Source organism: Amblyomma mixtum, chromosome 3 (assembly GCF_055824585.1).
Source record: "Amblyomma mixtum isolate Tamu chromosome 3, ASM5582458v1, whole genome shotgun sequence".
NCBI classification, from domain to species: Eukaryota; Metazoa; Arthropoda; class Arachnida; order Ixodida; family Ixodidae; genus Amblyomma; species Amblyomma mixtum.
The window spans coordinates 196,389,348-196,407,180 of NC_143014.1; the positions used below are offsets into that span (position 1 = coordinate 196,389,348).

The following is a 17,833-nucleotide window of genomic DNA, read 5'->3' on the forward strand; positions in this document are numbered from 1 at the left end:
AAAGTTGTAGTTGCAAACAGCTAGAGATGACGTGTTTCAAATCCAATAAGAGCTGCACACAAATCAAATAGCTCGAATGGCTGAAACTAAATGACTTATTTAAACTCTCGGGAATGCTAGGGTAACAAAACGACAGAAACACACCAACAAGTGCATGGGAAAAGCTTAGTTAACTGTACTGAGTTTTGTCCATTGCGCGTTACACGCTTTCTTTACTACCATGCACTGGACCATAAGATTTTTCCACCAACTCTTCCCTGCGTTTGCAACCCTTCACTAACGTCTGCTAAAGAATGAAATATGTACCTTCTATTTGCTGTTCCCACAATTAAGTTCTAAACACAACACTGCAGAACAGCCTAGGTTTTTCCTTTAATAGTGTGGCAATAAGTATGGCAGATGCAGTTAGCAATAATCACGCACTAATTACAGTACTTTCATCCAATCCATTCATCAGGAGCCAATAATGTTAGTGGAACATCAACATCACCAGCCACAATAAACCTATACTATGATGGCTTAACATGCAAAAGACTGCCATACAGTCAAAACTGCTTTCAAGCAATCAAACAAATTAACAACTTATTAGTCACAAGCAAGACAAAGTAACATATGGTGCAATATTATCAATTCTGTTCTCTTATCTTTCTACATACCAAAATGCCTATAGTCAACAGCAAATGACATGAAGTATAGAGAAAAAAATTTTCAAAAGTAACGCCCAGAAGTATTTCACTACACTAGACAGCTCATAAATGTTGTGAACATAACAGAACTCATGTTTCTGTTACCACTGCCACAAATAGATACTGTATACAACTCTAGCACTGTTATATGTCACACATTACAATCTGTTTAAGGACATACATGCAGATTTTCACAGCTGATGAGCATAGGTTGCAAGACAAATTATGATTTGCACCGAAGATCGAAAACTGGCTACTTGCAACTACAAGCAGGCACACAAAAAGGTTGATCCCACAATGCACGCAGGGGTTGCACAAATAGCAATGCAGCCAGAAGGTCCAGCTTCCTCTTATTCCTCACAGGCAGACTAGCCTGTCCTACTGCACAACTCCTACAGATACAGGCCAGAAAAAAAAAAGATGGTTGCCAGCAAGCATGCGCGCTCCACTTCTCACCAACAGCAAAAGTCAAACTCAACTTGAGGGCAACTTCACAACGACAATGCAGTGTTTCTGGACAATGATGGATGATTGTCTGCCTGAAACGCGACTTGCCAAGCAATGCTCCTTCACCAAATGAATGGCAACCCAACAAAGTTGCTACCATTTACTGCACGTCCTGACTGAATACCCAACAGAGACTTTTCTTCAAAGAAAAATATGCAGTATTCATAGCCTGTATTTCAACAAAAGAAGTAATTTAATCATAACTTGATTCAAGAGAAGGCTAAAGACAAGGAACTGAACACTGGTGTTAATTCATGACAGGAACACTGACACCTAGCAGCAAAGTGTAGGTCAGACAAATGACACCAGAAAGGAACCATAACGCTGTGCCAGCAGCTCTGAAAAATAGCCCTTTGAGCATGATAAAAAAAAACAAAAAAGAAACGGGCAGTAAAAGCAGTTGAATTCACAGCTCTGAACAGTAACAGAGCTTGTGAGACCAAATGAGTGACAGAGATAAGGCACTGACCAATTAAAATCCAAATGCAATTTTGCTGTTATCTCTCACATACCTGCCATGCCTGTTGCAGCAACGCTGCTGATACACCTCAGGTTAAGGTAAGCCGATAAAACAAAGACAAGGCAAAAATGAAAAACAAAAAATCCACCTTGGCAAACAGTTTGAAAACTAAGCCAAATGCCCTCCAATTACCTAGTGAAAAATAGGCTGCCAAAACATCCGAAGAAGGAGCATAGCGTTTGACGTGAGTGGTAGCCTGCTAGTGGCAGCTCATGTTTCTTCAACGACAAACTTCCAAACAAGAAACAATGCCGCAGAAACAACAAGGCTTCTAGAGCAGGAAGCTTTGCACTTCAAGCACTGAAGCGGTAGTGGCTGAATACCACCCCAGCAGTTTTGGCTCTGAGAACGAGGCACTAATGAACCCATTCCATGTACAGATCTCCAACCCTTGCATACTTCAACGTACACGCAAGTCCTGCCAGTGCCTCCAAAGCAGTGCCTCAGAATGCATGTTATGCAGAACACACATTACGGTGATTCCATTAAATATGAATATGCAGCTAATACCTTGCTTGCCACTTAAGGTGCCTAAGTAATGGCTGTTTCAACAAGAACCCCATGAAACATGCATAGATCGATTACCAGGGTAATTACTTCATGCAAGGGGATCCAGCAGAATGAGTGTTAAAAGCTACCATCAGGTTTCTTAGCCATTTATCAACAAAACTTGCGTAAGGCTAAGCACAGCTTGCATGAAGCAACTCACTAGACAAGCGAACATGCAGAAGCACTGTTTAATATGTGTTAAATATTGTTTCGATTTGAATTACTGCTAAATCAAATGCTTTCCTTCACAACCAGAATATTATTTCCCATGTCAGTGTGCCCAAGAGCCTAACAACATGACTGCAGATAGGGTGGCTGTACGTGGAAGACAGCTAGTTTTCTTCAGAGCGCAAAAGCAGGGGTGCTTGCAAATATAACCTGCAACGATTGAGTGAAAGCAGTGTGCCCAAGTTAAAAAAAAACAACTTAACACCAATGCAAGAGAGGAGTTAATCGATGGAACTGGAATCATGAGTAACAAAATGAATTAATGCCAATTCAGTATATATTTCAAGAACCTACAAGTCTTGGGGTGCATTCAGCACTCAGCAAGTGTGAAAAGACAACGACTATGCAGAGTATAGAGACAAATGCTCTGATTTTTCTTGTGTTCCTGAACAAAAGAAGACAAGGCTCAAAAGATACGTGCAAAAAAAACTTGAGAGGAACTGCAGCTAGATCATGCAGAAGTAAAATGGAATACAGTCGAACCCGGATATATCGAACCCGCATATTTCGAATTATTGGCTATATCGAACACACAGATTACCCCCTTGAAAATACTATGTAAAAGTATAGGACAGTTGCGTTGTATATCGAATTCCATTTTCGCCGGACATTGGATATATCGAACGCCGCGCCGCGCCGCGCCCCTGGAAGGTGCGCTTTCCCCAAAGACATTCCTGTCCGGTCCTCAGCCGCCTCAGCGGAGAACATTTCCGCAGTCAGCAGGCGCAGGGCCTTTTTTTTTTTTTGTTCCCCGTTTTTGCGCCCCACCGGCGCGAGCTTTCCCGCTCCTCCTCTCCTCCTGTACCGCCGGCGTGTGCTCCGTCAAGGTCATTGGAGATCAGCGAAGAGAGAGCGCCGCATGGAGACGCGCGGCGACCACGCTTCTTGGGGAAAGAGAGAGAGAGAAAACGGTCGCTCGTGGGCACATCGTGGGTCTGGGGAAAAGAGAGAGCTCAGAAAAAAAAAAAAAAAAAACGAAGCCCAGAGCGCCGATCTTTCTCCCTGCTCTTTCTTTTCCCTCTGTCATTCCTTCGCAGCCGCGTTGACTGCCGCTCGTATAGGCTTCGCTCTTATCGCTCCATCTGCGCCTCGCGTGTTTTTGTGTGTGTGTGTGCCTGTGTTTCAACGCGCGACGTGAAGCAGGCCCCAGTAGCCAACTGTTTTGGCAAGGCAGGCCTTGAAGTGGCCGGAGATTAATGTCCGGAAGATTTAGATGACGATGAGTGCTTGGACGACGCGTTTCGCGACTTGTCCAATTTTCTCGGCGCCGTTCCGTCCGAAGTGACTGTTGAGGACTTTAACGCTGACAGCGAAGTTCAAGCGGTAGCTGGCGTTCAAGACGCCGACTCCAGCGACGACGAGGGCAACTGTGTTGTCGAAGAAACGCGTCCGTGCGTAGCCACTGAACTGGCGTCAGCGTTAGCCTGATTCGGCGCTGTTGCGGCGAAATGGAAGGCACTGTGCTCTCGCACCTGGACAGTCTCGAGGCCAGTGTTTTGAACTTCGTTTCCCAGGGGAAAAAGCAGCCCAAAATTAGTGATCTTTTTTTCCGCGAAATAAAGCGCTTTCACATTGCGCGCCCATACTATGTGATTCGCGGCTGTTCCAAACGGTAAGCCACAATTTGTTATGATCGGGAGTGCAGTTTTAGCCTATATCTGTATATCGAATTTTCGCTATATCGAACTATTTTCCGATCCCCTTCGAATTCGATATATCCGGGTTCGACTGTAGTATACAATGCGCCTTAGGTCCTTTATAATGCAATGCCAAATATATCAACCAAAGCCTGACCAACCATCTCAGACTGTACAATGAAGTGCCAAACATGCTGAGAATTCGCTTCCTGAAAATATGTGCATGCCTGGAAAATGAACGCATGCTGTAAAGTTAATGCGAAAAAAAAAAAAAAATCCTTCCCATTGAACTGCTTGGAAGCTGCCGCTCTTGCCAAAGAACAATTAACTACCCAAAAAATTAATATCTGAAGTGAACAGGCAACTACAAATGGATCGCAGTGAGACTAAAACTGCAAAGCAATTAAAACACCCCAAGCCACTTCCAGACACGTAAGTTGACAAATGCTATCTTTTAGCTTTCTCTGCTGAGGCTTTCAGATTATGATCAATTAGTTATTTTGTGCAGTTTTCATTTTGAGACTTGCATTCAATACCAATTTGTTCAAGACAGTCAATTGCGGGCAACTGTTAAGGTTCTGTCTAATGTAACAGTAATCCCCAGTGGTCTCCATTCTGTTCAAGTAATGACTCAACCCCACGACAGCTAGTTGAAGCCTTAGTGATACTTGAAAATGTTCTAGCAACAGGAGCTTTAGAACCATCTCCAAATAATTTTTGAAAAAGTAATGATGTCGAGAATGCATTACAGCTACAACATACCAGAATACCAGAGACCACTTTTTTTCATTCCAAGTACCACGGCAAAAAAACTTGCAGCCAGACTGGTATTGTCAAAGCAAGACAAAGTGGGAAGCTCCTGCTCACTACAGTCACCCCTAAAAGAAAGTATGGCCATGGCAGCTGCTCCAACCCCCAAAAAGAATGAAATCACAAATGCAAAAGTTTATGCAAATAACAAGGCCTTTCTCATAGCTGTTAAGCAAAACTATTGCTTGCCATGTCGACACTACACAAGTGGTACAACGAAGAAAAACTAAATGTGGTGCATACAATAACACACAAACAAAATCTGCCACTTGAACTGCTGTTGCCACCAATCTGCCCCAAGCACCAGTACAAAATAGCCATCAATAAAACCGTTTGGTTTGCAGGACTAAAATGTTTCCAGATATTTTACCAAAGACTGTCCCCACACAAAGAGCGTGATCCATTGCTTCAAGGCAGACTCAGCATATTCAGGCAGCTTAAAACAGGCTTTAAATTTCCAAAGCATCACAAGGACCCCCCCCACAAGTTCTGCAGCTTCACACCTACAATTGCAATCACAACTAGCGACACAAGCGCTACCACAGGAAAGCTGTACCCGCTCTGCCTTGGGGTGACTACCACATTACATGCAGTATGAAGGTGGGGGGATGGATTAGAGGAAGGAGCCTTATTTCTCTCATGCATTATGCATTAGTCTGCTGTACTCTCAAGTCATCACAAATAACCTGTCTGCGACGATCGCCAGCGTGTAGACATGTCACACATGCAACATTTAAAAACAATTTGATGCAGAGCTTCAATAACCAGGCCTAAACAAAATTACTACGGAACAAATCATTTTATGCCTATTCCCAGGCTATTTTGAAGCGTGACGAAACATGCTATAAAAACCAAAAAACTACATTCAGCATGACAGACGACTCCAGCATGCAACTTGCAACACACCACAATCTATGGAAGCAGCTCATCACTGAACTAGCTCTTGAAGCTGCACCACAGCCAGAAGCCAGAACCTTACACTGCGCACACGGCGCTAGCTCAAATTGGAAACATCTGAACGTGTGGCCTCAGACGCATGACGGTCTGAGGTAAAAACTAAACAGAGTTATGACAAGACCTATCATTTGCAAAAATTCCACGGAACTTGTGCAACTATGTACTCTCCAAGGCAGAATTCTGTTGCACGTCTTTTGGGCACTGATACACGTAAAAAAAAAAAAAAAATTGCACAAGGTGTTCAGAGAACCAACACATAACACAACACATCTCAAAAATTGTTTTGCAAGCACTGTGCAAGCCTATCATCAAGCTCTGGTACTCGTATGCGAAATGCCAGGCCTATCCTCAAGAACAACAAATTTTGGACATATAACTACATATTTTCCAAGTAAATAATAAAACTTTTAATACCAGAAACACAGGAGGTCACAGAAGGCCCCTGAAAAAATTTGAAAACATTCATAACAACCAGATGTTATGTTTGCAGTGCAACTTAGTGTCCCTGAGGAGACAACTTAACCAGCAGCCGTCAATAAAATGTTACTGATCATCAAAATACTACTTGAGAAGTTCTTATGTCTGCTAAGCAGGGCTGAGCTGTTACAAAATATCCTCACCAAGCACTAGTTTATTTACATCACCGTTGTCTGCAAGCATCTGCCCTTCCCATGCTACCAAGTCCTAAAGAGGTCTCAAGCTATGCATTTCCGTGCGTATACTCTGAAGCATCATGTCACATGAGCCTTGGATATGCTAAAAGACATGTAAGCTTCAAATATGTGCCCTGTGTTTCATCACATGACCATGTCCTGCTTGCAATGGTGCCAGCAACATTACCCTTTTTATCAAGGGAAATTTCCTATTAAGTGAATATTGTGTAGCAAAATTTTTCCATAAACCGGGCCAACAATACAGGAACTACTTTTAATACATATTGAAAAAAAGATGTGCATGGAAGGGAATAAAAGAAACATGACGCAAAATGAATGCAACTAATGCAGTCTTAGGAAGCAAATGAAATACTCATGTAGTCGTAACTTCTGAACTTTCAACTTGCATCCCCCCATATCCCAGCTCAGAAGTAAGCTTTTGCAGTACTGGGATGTAAGCTTTTGTAGTAACACTACAATTTTTTTATTTTTTTGCCATGGTATGTACAACTACATACCTTAAGTCCAAACTTTCATACTGCAATTACCACCTACTGCCATCAAGTTACAGGCTACAACTCAAAAATGAAATGAAGCTAATGGGTGCTGCTCCAGAACCACCCCAATGTGCATCGAAAGGAAGCAAAATATTCCAAACATAAGACCTATTCTTCTATGTTTGCATGTAATTTAGGAATCAGTTAGGGATACTGTGTAATGTACATAAAAATTCACACAACAGTGCATTAGTAACAGTCAAATTTGAGTTCCAGTATAATGAACATTAAAACCCAACTTTGACAAAAAAACAACAGATCAATTCCGTAACTTTTTAGCTGCCTTAAAATTGCATTAACAAAAACGCTTATGATGGTTTGACATAACACTTCTCAGAGAAATGACCAACATAAAGCCCATGAAAAGTTGCCACATGAATGTATGTAAATGACATTTTTTTTATGTACCATTGCAAGTAGTCTTTTACTCATAAGAGGATTCACTTGGATATAAGTGTCGTCGCAGCCCCTCCTGACATGTGCTCATCGTTCTATGTGGGTGCTGTGGTTTGGTTCTTTGTGTTCACTGTTCCTTTCTTGGTGTTTATTTTCCTCTCTAGTAGTAGCCCATGTAATATTGTTCTCTTGACATTATAGTTATCAGTGCCAACAAAAAGTTGCAAGTTTGTGCCTCACGACATGTCATGCACAGTTATTTGCAATTTCCTTTTTTTTATGCCGATAGCATTTTCCTCAAGCTGTGAACAAGCTTTACTTTACAAAGGCAATGCATGTGCTTGGCAAAGTTGTGAATGCTAAAACATACTCATATGATTCTGCCCTTTATCATGCAGTACTTGAAACATGAACAACAAAATATGAACTCAATCCCTCTCCAGAGTATAAAATTGTAAAGTGAAGCCTTGCAAGAAAGCACATGACACACTGCAGAGAATGAAAACACAGTAGCATACTGCAGAGAATGAACTTTCAGGTAAACAGTGTTACTGGTGGATCAGCCATCCAGGCACACATGCAAGTGTGACGCAGTTAATGTATCTTTAGGTTAATTTGAACTAAGTTTTACACTGCAAAGCTGTTCAGCTTTTCAGGCAGGTGATGAGAGCTACTAGCCTGCATTTAGCTTGCACTGAAAAAAAACTACCACCCAGAACCCTCAACATCACATGAACCACCCCAACATGTTTACATGTTTCAGTGCAGATGTTTCCCAACTCTAGAAGGCACTGATAAAAAGCTACACATAAAAACCCCTAACAATGAAAGTGAAATACTATCAGCAGACTATTGAAGCCCAGCCCAGCCCAGCTTTGCAGAACATGAATAATAATATAATGATGACTAAATCAACTCCAATATTTCATTATAGCAGCAGGGAGATGTGGCCTGCTGACACACAGTCTAGGGTGCAAATAAAAATTTTCAGTTCTCAACAAGACAACAAATGCAAATTTGAACAACCAAAATCTGGAAGCCTGATGCCAAAGTTGAGCTGATTACACAAATCCAGTAGGAACAATTTTTTATGCACCTATCGCAGGTCTACAAGCTGTCATAAAATGTTGACTTAAAGGAGCCATGATACATTCAAGAAAACTTTCCTTCATAACTGCATAACAGTTTTGGAACTATTGATCGCATCTGTCTTAAAGCCTTGAAAGGTAGGAGCACAGTAAAAAAAGAACAGCCCGCAATATGGTGCCAGCCTGCATGCCCATGGACGCCTTGGCAAACCACTTCTCAGCGCATGAGGCAGAGGCAAGCATACTGGTGAATTGACATGCCACCACTCCTAGTAACTGAAACAAAGACCCAGTTAACGCCCACCGTTATGCACAGGCAATTCGAACACCATTCCTGCTCGAGCCCAACTAAAGTAGTAGAAGTACGATGCCAAACGCAACAGCCAGCTAAGGGCAACACAGAACATATTCTCTTGCTAGCTGCAGCTGGGCAAACCGGTGCACAAGTGAACAGCAGTGTAGCAGAATGCCTTTTCTGAAGGGCACCCACTACACTACTGACGTTGCTGCAGCCCTCAGGTTAGCATACTCCACAGCCAGACTACTGAATTGCTACGCAAGACATTCCATGGCAGTTATCTCCCTTTTTACGCACCCTCTCCTAAAATGAGTATGGGGTATTTGTAGGAGCAAGAAGGATAAGTCGCTTCTTAATTCCCTTCAGAATCCCTAGATACCTGAATTGCTCCCTCTGCAGCGTGCCCCGATTCCTGCCAATGCACCTTCGACACTTCTTCTCTAGGCCGTCCTCACAAGTGAGAGACCACAAAACGAACGAAGCAAAGCTTTTTTTCTCTGAGCCTTGTGGCTTGGACGTGGGCTTCGCAGACCAACAACAAGAAATGCACTGCATGCGAGAGGGGGTGTCAAGAGGACGAGGAGGAGGAAGGGTGGTGGGCATGGTGGCTGCTGGCCACCCTTGAACACAGGGAGCAGCAGGTGCAGCAGCCGGGGCAGCGCCCCACTGTAGCCAGGTTGCCATGGCCCAAGGTGCGGGAAGAAGTGCTGCAGAGCGGGCAGCCCGGGACGAAGCAGTTGGAGCCACAGAAGCGAACGGCTCCCGCTGCACCCTGCCCGCTGGGGCTCTTCACTTGCTCAGGGGCATGCCGAATGCGTCCAGCATCGTGTCCACGGCCCCCTGAGCGACGCGCGGCGGCACGCTCGGCAATGAGCCACGCCTGCCGTGCGTGCCACCGATTCATGAGGGTGCGACGAACAAAAAAGAGGGGAGGGGGGCAAAATTAAACGACAAGGAAACCCCCAGAGAGACCAATGAAAGAGGCATGGAAAAGAAAGCAACAGGAAAAAAAAAATGGGTTAAAGCAAGAGCAAAATTGATACAGCATCACCCAGGCGAGAACAAAACCAGCCAAATTTATGTGGTGAGGTGGACAGGAAGGAAATAGAGGACAAGGAAGAAAAGGAGCAGAAAGAACAGTTAGAGCTGCAGAGGGCAATCACCAATAAGGCACAAAGTACTGTAATGAGAAACAACTTTTGCCAAAGTTATGAAACATGGCACTCAAGTCTTCAGTGAAAATAACGCCAAGAAGGAAGAACTCTCTTCACACTCATACATTCACCTTTCCCATGACGACGAACCCTTCAATTTTTCTTTAAAATACCTAATGTCTAGCTCTTTCAGCTTCTGTTACTTATGGAAGCAAGTGGGGCAGAAGCCATGATTTTCAACCAATAAAAAACTTTTAATTTTTTGGAGGGGGGGGGTTCATAGCTACAAGCAATTCCCCAACCATTCCAAAGTGTTGGTGGTGTGTGTCACGAAAAAACTGCCCAAAAAGGCACTTTTCAAAGTGCATTTATCATGCTTGACAGGAAATGATTGGAGTGCAGGTACCCCCCACTGGAAGTTATTTTTCAAACTTTTTGATACACATAAGCACAGCTGCAGAAAATATGGGGTGTTAAAACTGTAATACAGATCAAGTAAAACAGATTCAATAGAAGGTTAGTCTGAACAAGTGCTTCAGACTAATTCACAATTGTGTGAACAATGTGCTCATCTGGCCAGATGACCTCAAAAGCAGTGCTGTGTAGCTATTACAGCATTTGTATAGAAATACCTATAGAATAGAGGAGATATCCGGTATAAGCAAGCTTGCCCAAACAAATTTTGACCTCAAAATTTTGTGGCTTTTGAAGGAAATCTTGACTGAAAAATTGATTTTGAAGAAAATTTTGAAGCTTTTCATCAATACATATCAGTTCTTAAAAGTGCAGCCTTTTGAAACAGCCTATCTTTAGCTAGGAAAACTATCATTCCAATATCATTAACTATTAAACTAAACCATCATTACAAACTATTATTCAATACATTTGACTCCACATTCTGGACAAGACTGTGTAGTTCAGGAATTTAACTCTGGGCTTGTTTCACGTAAATTTGGCCATATTTCTACCAAAAACAAAGTGGACGGTTGAGAGTGACAACTTTAATTATACTATAAACTGTCAAAATCCGTACACATCTGAATAATAGGGGCCTTTAAGCACTGATCTATAACTTAACTGAAAATTTCTTATTTAAACACAAGTCGCAATTTTTTGCAACAAGGATTCACAGCTCGCCAGCTTAACCCATATATGCCTGGAATGACACTGCTTTCTTGCGCAGTAACTCTAAAAGGAAGCTTTCTCCCGGCCTGCTTTTCCGTGCACTGCGATGTTGAAGGCCGCCTCGAAGAAATCAATTATATGTGCATTTGATAGTGAAGTTATCGTGTGATGGGAAAACGGTACCAAGGTTATGCCTTTTATAATGAACTGTGGCTAGAATCAAATCATCTTTGCTGCGACTTCGACACGAAGAACGCTAGGCCTAGCAACACCAGGACAATGGAGCTAGGGTGTGTGTGGGCACGCCGCCGCAAGGAAACTCGCCAATAGCATGGGTACATTGCATTCTGGTTTTTGTGTAGCAGAGGATGATTCCATTAATGTCTTGTCCTAGCCAGCACGAACGCCAATCGAAACGCGTGCTTGCACTTCCAGGCGGAGTCTAGTACGTGGGATGATGTGTCCGTGGTCGTAGCAAATGTTGGATGCAGTTATCGTCTATTAGCTCAAAGCGGAGCATACCACATAGGACAAATTACGCACGCTTTTTTTTTCTCGAATTACTGGCCTCCAAGTTGAGGGTGTGGCCCTCATGGTATTAATTACGGTATTATTACGGTGTTATACGGTATTAATGCCATCGTTTCACCAAGAGATGCACACGACCCAGATCTGGCCACTGGCTTGATAATTTTCGTGACTCGTGGTATCGCATTTACTCCCCAAATGGAACCATCCCCAAATTTGTCGTTAAAAATTTATTACAATTTTTTTTTTTTTTTCAAACAGCTTTTTTTAACATGTTCCTCAGTTTCACGCTGTCCACAGCGCAAACCTTGGCAGCGACCTTGGCAGCGTGCCAAGATGCTGCCTGTTCTGTGCATTTTAAAGAGAGCACCAATGGGGGTGGAGCACTAAGTGAAGTTGGGCAAGACACTGTGCGCCCTGGCCAGAGACTTTAGTGCGTCCCTGACAAGAGCATCGGCAGCAGTGGCTTGCTCAGTGCACTGCTGAACACCCAGCTGTGCCAGTGTCTGCTTAGGAAGCCAGCGACCACTCCAGCATCACAAAGGGGCATAGCAGTTTAAACCAGGACTATATAAATCATCCTCTGCACTGATATGCTACAGTGGATGCAGGACATTCAGAAACCCAAGCAGTTTGGCGAGCTCAAAATTGGGAGCGAAAATGCCCAACCCCTTTCACATCATAACTAATGTTTAAACATCTGCATTACACACTGTGGGACTCGGCCAGCTCCATACCCTTGAGTCTGCTTCTCCACAATGTCGTCCTCCCTAGTTACCGTAACAAAAAAAAAGAGCGCCTGCGACGCAGCAACACTAGCGCGAACAACAGCATGATTGTTGTGGACATGTGGAGACTGCTCTCTCCTCTTCAGCCTCAAGAACTTGTCACGTGCGGACATTTCGGCGTGATGCTCCTTCTCTGCCACGGGGCAAGGTCTTGAGGGAATGAATCCTGTGAGCTCATCCCGGACGGCCCCGGAATATCTCCCCTGCCCTACAGTGGGCAAACATTCGCTCGTAACCTTGCTGACGAGTCAGACAACCGCAATTCCTCAGCGTATTTTGTTGCTAGCCAGCATTGTTGTTGTTGCAGCAACAAATGCCATTTTGTGTCAGCCACTGTGTTGTTCCTTTGTTCCCAAAGAGCAATGCCCGCTGTGGTCGGCGTGCGCTACTAAGTAGCGCTCGCAACCATGGGGTGGGGTTGGCAGTTTTGAACTGCCAGCCACTATTAAGCAGGGAAAACATGTTTACCCCCTATTTCAACCCCACGTTTCAACCCCACTCTTGTCCTGCGTGTTTTTTTAACCTCGAATAAACAACACGCACCTGACCTTCAGGGCCAATGCTCAGCAGCTTCGCTTTATCTCACCGTGATTGGCCTGCATCGTCGACTATCACAAAATTGTCGGATCGCGCCGTGATACAGCAAACACCCTTCGAAGCAAATGATGCTAAACACCGCCGACATGAATGCGGCTTACCGTGTGCTCTTGTAAATGATTATGATGTTTGGATGGATGGATGGATGGATGGATGGATGGATGGATGGATGAATGGACGGGCTGGCATATAATATGATATTTCGACCCCCGCAAAAAAATCCATCTGAACTTTTTTTCCCTTGCATATGGAACGCTCCCCCTAATTGATGTCAACTTTTCTGGCAAAAAGCAGAAAGGGAAAAGCAGCGAGTAAATACGGTACTTTCCTGCTAACTCTGCAGGGACAAACTTTTGTACATTGCCCAGACTGCACCATAAGAAGCAGGACCTCTTTATGACTCGACAAATAAACCAATAATCACGCACTGTATTTCAACCAACAAGATAATTCAAAAACAATTGCCACTAACTGCAACCATATTCCACTTCCAGTGTGGCCCCATATGCTTCACAGCAATTTAAACCTACCAGCTTGTGCACTGCATCTCATCATTCAGCCAACTGTGACACTGACCAAAGCCTTACTGCAGTAGGCAAGCTGATTGCACTGCAAGACAAAAGCTTAAAGAGAAGGTGAAAAGGTGACAGAAAAGAACAAAATCATGGTCATCAGGAATAGTTCACTGCACAGTTGAAGACGGCAGTTTTTATCTCCCCGAAAAATTGTTGGAGTAAAATCTTCACAACACAAAAAACGCAGAAGCATGCACAGTGGAGAGCAAAGCAAATCAAGAGCAGAGAAAGTAAGTTTGCAGCAGTGAGATATCTGCCACTCAGTGCAGCCCACTTGCCACACTTGCTTTCCATGTGCTTTCTTCATGGGCAGCCTCCAGCAATTACGATTGCTTTGTTACCAGACGAGTGACAAGCCTCTTTGAGAAACGTTCTTTTGTCTCCCCATGAGAAGGGGTATAATGACAGTATGATGACAGGTTGCATCGGTTCGCAGGTGCTTGAACAAGCAATCTCAAGAATTAAACTGCTATTTTTTAACCAAAAGCTCTTTCCACAGTGTCACCTAACACCAACTTCCAAGAGGAAATTGCGCCATTAGGGACTGTGGCAGTGAAAAGAAATGACCAATCCTTCTGGGAGCAGTACACTCTGCTCGCAATACAATATACTCTGACAGTGTGTCACCACAGCCTGTCACTCAGGTGTGCTGTACTCAAAGCTAGTGTGGTTGCTTTGATGCGTCTTCACAAGAGCAGCACATCCCACCACAGGGCGCAGCATTCAATGCAGGAGGCAAGGCACAGATGAGCACATCTGAGAAGGCACCTGTGTCCGAACTAAAACATGTGCACCAGAGCACTGCTGCACACATTTACTTTCCTTTCCTTTTAGAAGAGTCCTTTTAGAAGCTTGAAGCTAAACATGATGAAGCACTGAGCTTTTGGGCACAGCCAGAAACTTCCATGGCCAAAAAAGAAAGGTTCGAAAATTGCATTTTGATCTTCTGAACTGCACCACAGTAGCAGATGACATCTCACACAGTAACACCACGACCTGGTTGATCAATTCATGTACCAACAGTTAGAAATTTCAGTGTGAATTTGAGGTGCAAAAAATTATGACAGTTTAAACTCAGTTTTATAAAAGAAGAGCTTCAGCTAACAGCATGACAAGTCTCTACTCCACATGGCGATGCGCAGGTAGCTCCAATATGAAAGGTGGCATGCAGCATGTGGGGTTCAACGTCCCGAAGAGACTCATGGGCTGTGCGGGTTGCCATAGTGGAGGGCTCCGGATTAATGTAGACCGCCTGGGGTTCCTTAACAAGTGCCAACATCACACGGCACACGGGCATCCTCGGCATTTCACCTCCTTGAAAATGAGACCACCACGACCAGGATTCAATCCCAAGACCTTGAGCTCAGAAGCCAAATGCCAAAGTTAGCGAGTCACCACAATATGAATGGGAACAACCAGTCCGCAAAAAGGGACAAATTTTGTGGTTATTTCTATAGTAAAGTTCATACTGACTTTTGGACATTATATGCCAATAGGGAAAGTACTTAGAAAAGTGTAATAGGAAAACTATGTAGAAAAGTGTGCTTGTCACTGATTTATGGAGTAATCGACAGTTGAATGTTCATGATATGTTCAGTTTCATACTGGAGCCACCTGTACATACGAGCCTTTCCAGCCAAGTTTATTTTCAGTGTCTAAATATCTGTGCAGCCAACACCAACGTGGACAGAAGGATGCAGCTCCTCGCAGGTGCAGCGCATGTAATAAACACACAGCTACTGCACGCAATGATCACAAAGCCTCTGAATCTCTTCAGCCAGTCCTTCCAAAACCTTTGATCAAATAAGAAAACTAACAGCAAAGCAAGAGAAGTCGACTGGATGAATAAATAATTCAGTGCATGAAGCGATCAGAAACAGCTGCCACACATTAGACAGCAACACAGTAAAGAATTTAACCTTACTACTATGCAGGCTTTAATGAGCTGACATGCCTTTGAAAAGAATTCCTTTTTCCTGTTTCACACAAACCTCGAAACAGTGACTACATGGTATCCTTTGCACAGAGCCCTGCAATCTCGGTTTATGGAGCTGCCCTACCACTGGCTTTGAAATGGAAGCGGCAGACATGTCAAGCAGCTTACTGCCAATTTTATTCAGCTCTTCATTCATCTGTACCGCAAAAGACTAGAATAAAACTGCAGTACTGACCATGTACAAACATCGCATACAGGAGTCCACAGTGCAACATATTCCCCTTGACCTTATGCAGCGATAAGAGTTTCAAGGACACAAGGCAACTTTTAGCGGGGCACTGAGTTCCCACTGAGCTCAGAGAACATGAATACAACACATGTACAACTAACTTTCACCAAAACTCAAAGCTATGCAGTACCAACTGTTAGTAAAATAGAAGCGCTGGCCACGTCACTGGTTATCAACCAGTCAGCCAGCAAGCAGGAACACAAAATAGGGAAGACAGTAATGGGGGCACTCACGAAGGCACAAGGGGTGCCTGGAAACCGGCACTGATAGGCCTGGGTGGGGCTGCCGGGGGCGCCCTGCCCGTTGACTCGGGCCGCGATGGGATCACTGGGGCTGGCCGGCTGGCCGCCGCTGGGACTGGGGGGGGTGCCCGGGAAGATCCCACATTCCTCCGGGGACCCCCCGGGGAGGGAGGGGCCGGCCTGCACAGCAGACACACCACACCACTCAAAACATGCGCCCATAGTATCCTCTCGGCACCGCTAAACGCCAATGTACAAAGCGTGCAGATAGCCTCTTCAACAAACACAAGGACAGAGGGAAAATATCCGCATCCAACTATCCATGCTTCATTATACTAAAAATAGTAAAGTGTTTAGTGTGGCCAATATAACACACCCACAGCTTATTATTAGGAGCCGTTAAATATCACCCCAACTTCTCCAGCCACCTAAACGACATTTTTCCAGCTCAGAGATGGTCCTGCACTGTGACGTTACAAATCTGCTGCACCTTTCAATAAGCACAGGACATGCTCACATTTGAATAAATGTTATTTCGGTTTGGATAAGCCTGCCTCGACAACAGTAGCCGACCGATTTTTTGGACTCCAATAATTCGGACTTGCGCGATATTTCGGACTTTGCTGAGGAACCGTCACACACCTCATAGGAACGTCCACCTGAGCGCAGCCATACGGCTACAAAGGAAAGCTATACAGCTTTCTCAGAAACTTCGTAGTTAAAGAAAAATTCGTCCTGGTCCGGGGTTCGATCCCGGAACCACCGCTTCACTGGAGCAGTTGCTCTACCAATTGACCTAACCATGACGGCAAGCTTATGGTAGGGCGAGAGCGAATTGATCAATAACTCGAAGTGGGAACTGTGTTGGTCAAATGTTTAGGGGAATCCCCCAAGGTGAAGTAGATTTGTAATCGGTCGGCGACTGTATTTATGCTGCTATGCAAGATTCTAATTTCACGCTGTTTCATGCACAAAAGTGCGTCGAGCCGGCGCAGGACTCTGACTGCAGTTATATTTCAGGCAATATTGCATCTAAATGTTCAGAATTTTCATTATTTTCTTACATTAGAATGTGCTCTAGCATTTAGCTTTCGAATAGAATTTGAGCTTCGATAAGAGCAACGCTAATGATGCACGAATGCTTCACTAGAGCAGACGTCCGCCGTAAAACTAACTGTGCAGCATTATAATAGTTAAAAATTAAAGGGGATGAAATTTATAATGTGACAGGGCACACTAAACACCTATCAGACAAGACACAAGGCAGTTTGCTTGTCTCATGCCTCAACCGGGTTCTCTCCAACCGAAAAACTTGCAGTACACAAGCTAAAATGTCACTGCAGTCCGTATTCAAAACACTTGCTTTAAAAAGCAAACGGCACATGATTGCTATGCTAAAGGCGCGGTGTCACACTAGATAGATCTCGGTTGGCTGAACGTTGACAAATGCAGTTTCTGCATTGTCTGCTGACACCGACGGCAGGCCGATGGTCAGAGTACGGCAGTGTCGGTGGCAGTTGTCGAGATCGGAGCAGTCAGGCGGCAGGCGGCCAGCACGATGTCTCGCTGTCCACGCCAACGAACAGTCATCACTGTTTTCAGTTCGTTCTGCCCACACACACACTGCACAACTGCTCAGGCTTCTGTCGCACTGATTTCAATACCCACAGCCAGCTTCTTTTTTTTTTTCTGCTGCTGCTGCTTGTTCAACTA

At 44.2% G+C, this 17,833-nt stretch overlaps 1 protein-coding gene across 6 annotated transcripts in view; it reads right to left on the minus strand.

Moving 5' to 3' along the window:
- Window positions 1-17,833, minus strand: part of shi (dynamin-1 shibire) — a 63,425-nt gene that overhangs the window by 2,429 nt on the left and 43,163 nt on the right. For 5 of the 6 annotated variants that reach the window (XM_089582404.1, XM_089582405.1, XM_089582406.1 and 2 more), the window contains 2 exons: window positions 16,112-16,300; window positions 612-9,766 (listed from right to left, as the gene is read on the minus strand). In XM_089582404.1, coding sequence (XP_089438530.1) covers window positions 9,676-9,766; window positions 16,112-16,300 — 280 coding nt within the window. In that variant the 3' untranslated portion in view covers window positions 612-9,675. Of the gene's footprint in view, window positions 1-611; window positions 9,767-16,111; window positions 16,301-17,833 lie in introns of those variants that run through there. The other variant, XM_089582407.1, reaches the window with a different exon arrangement.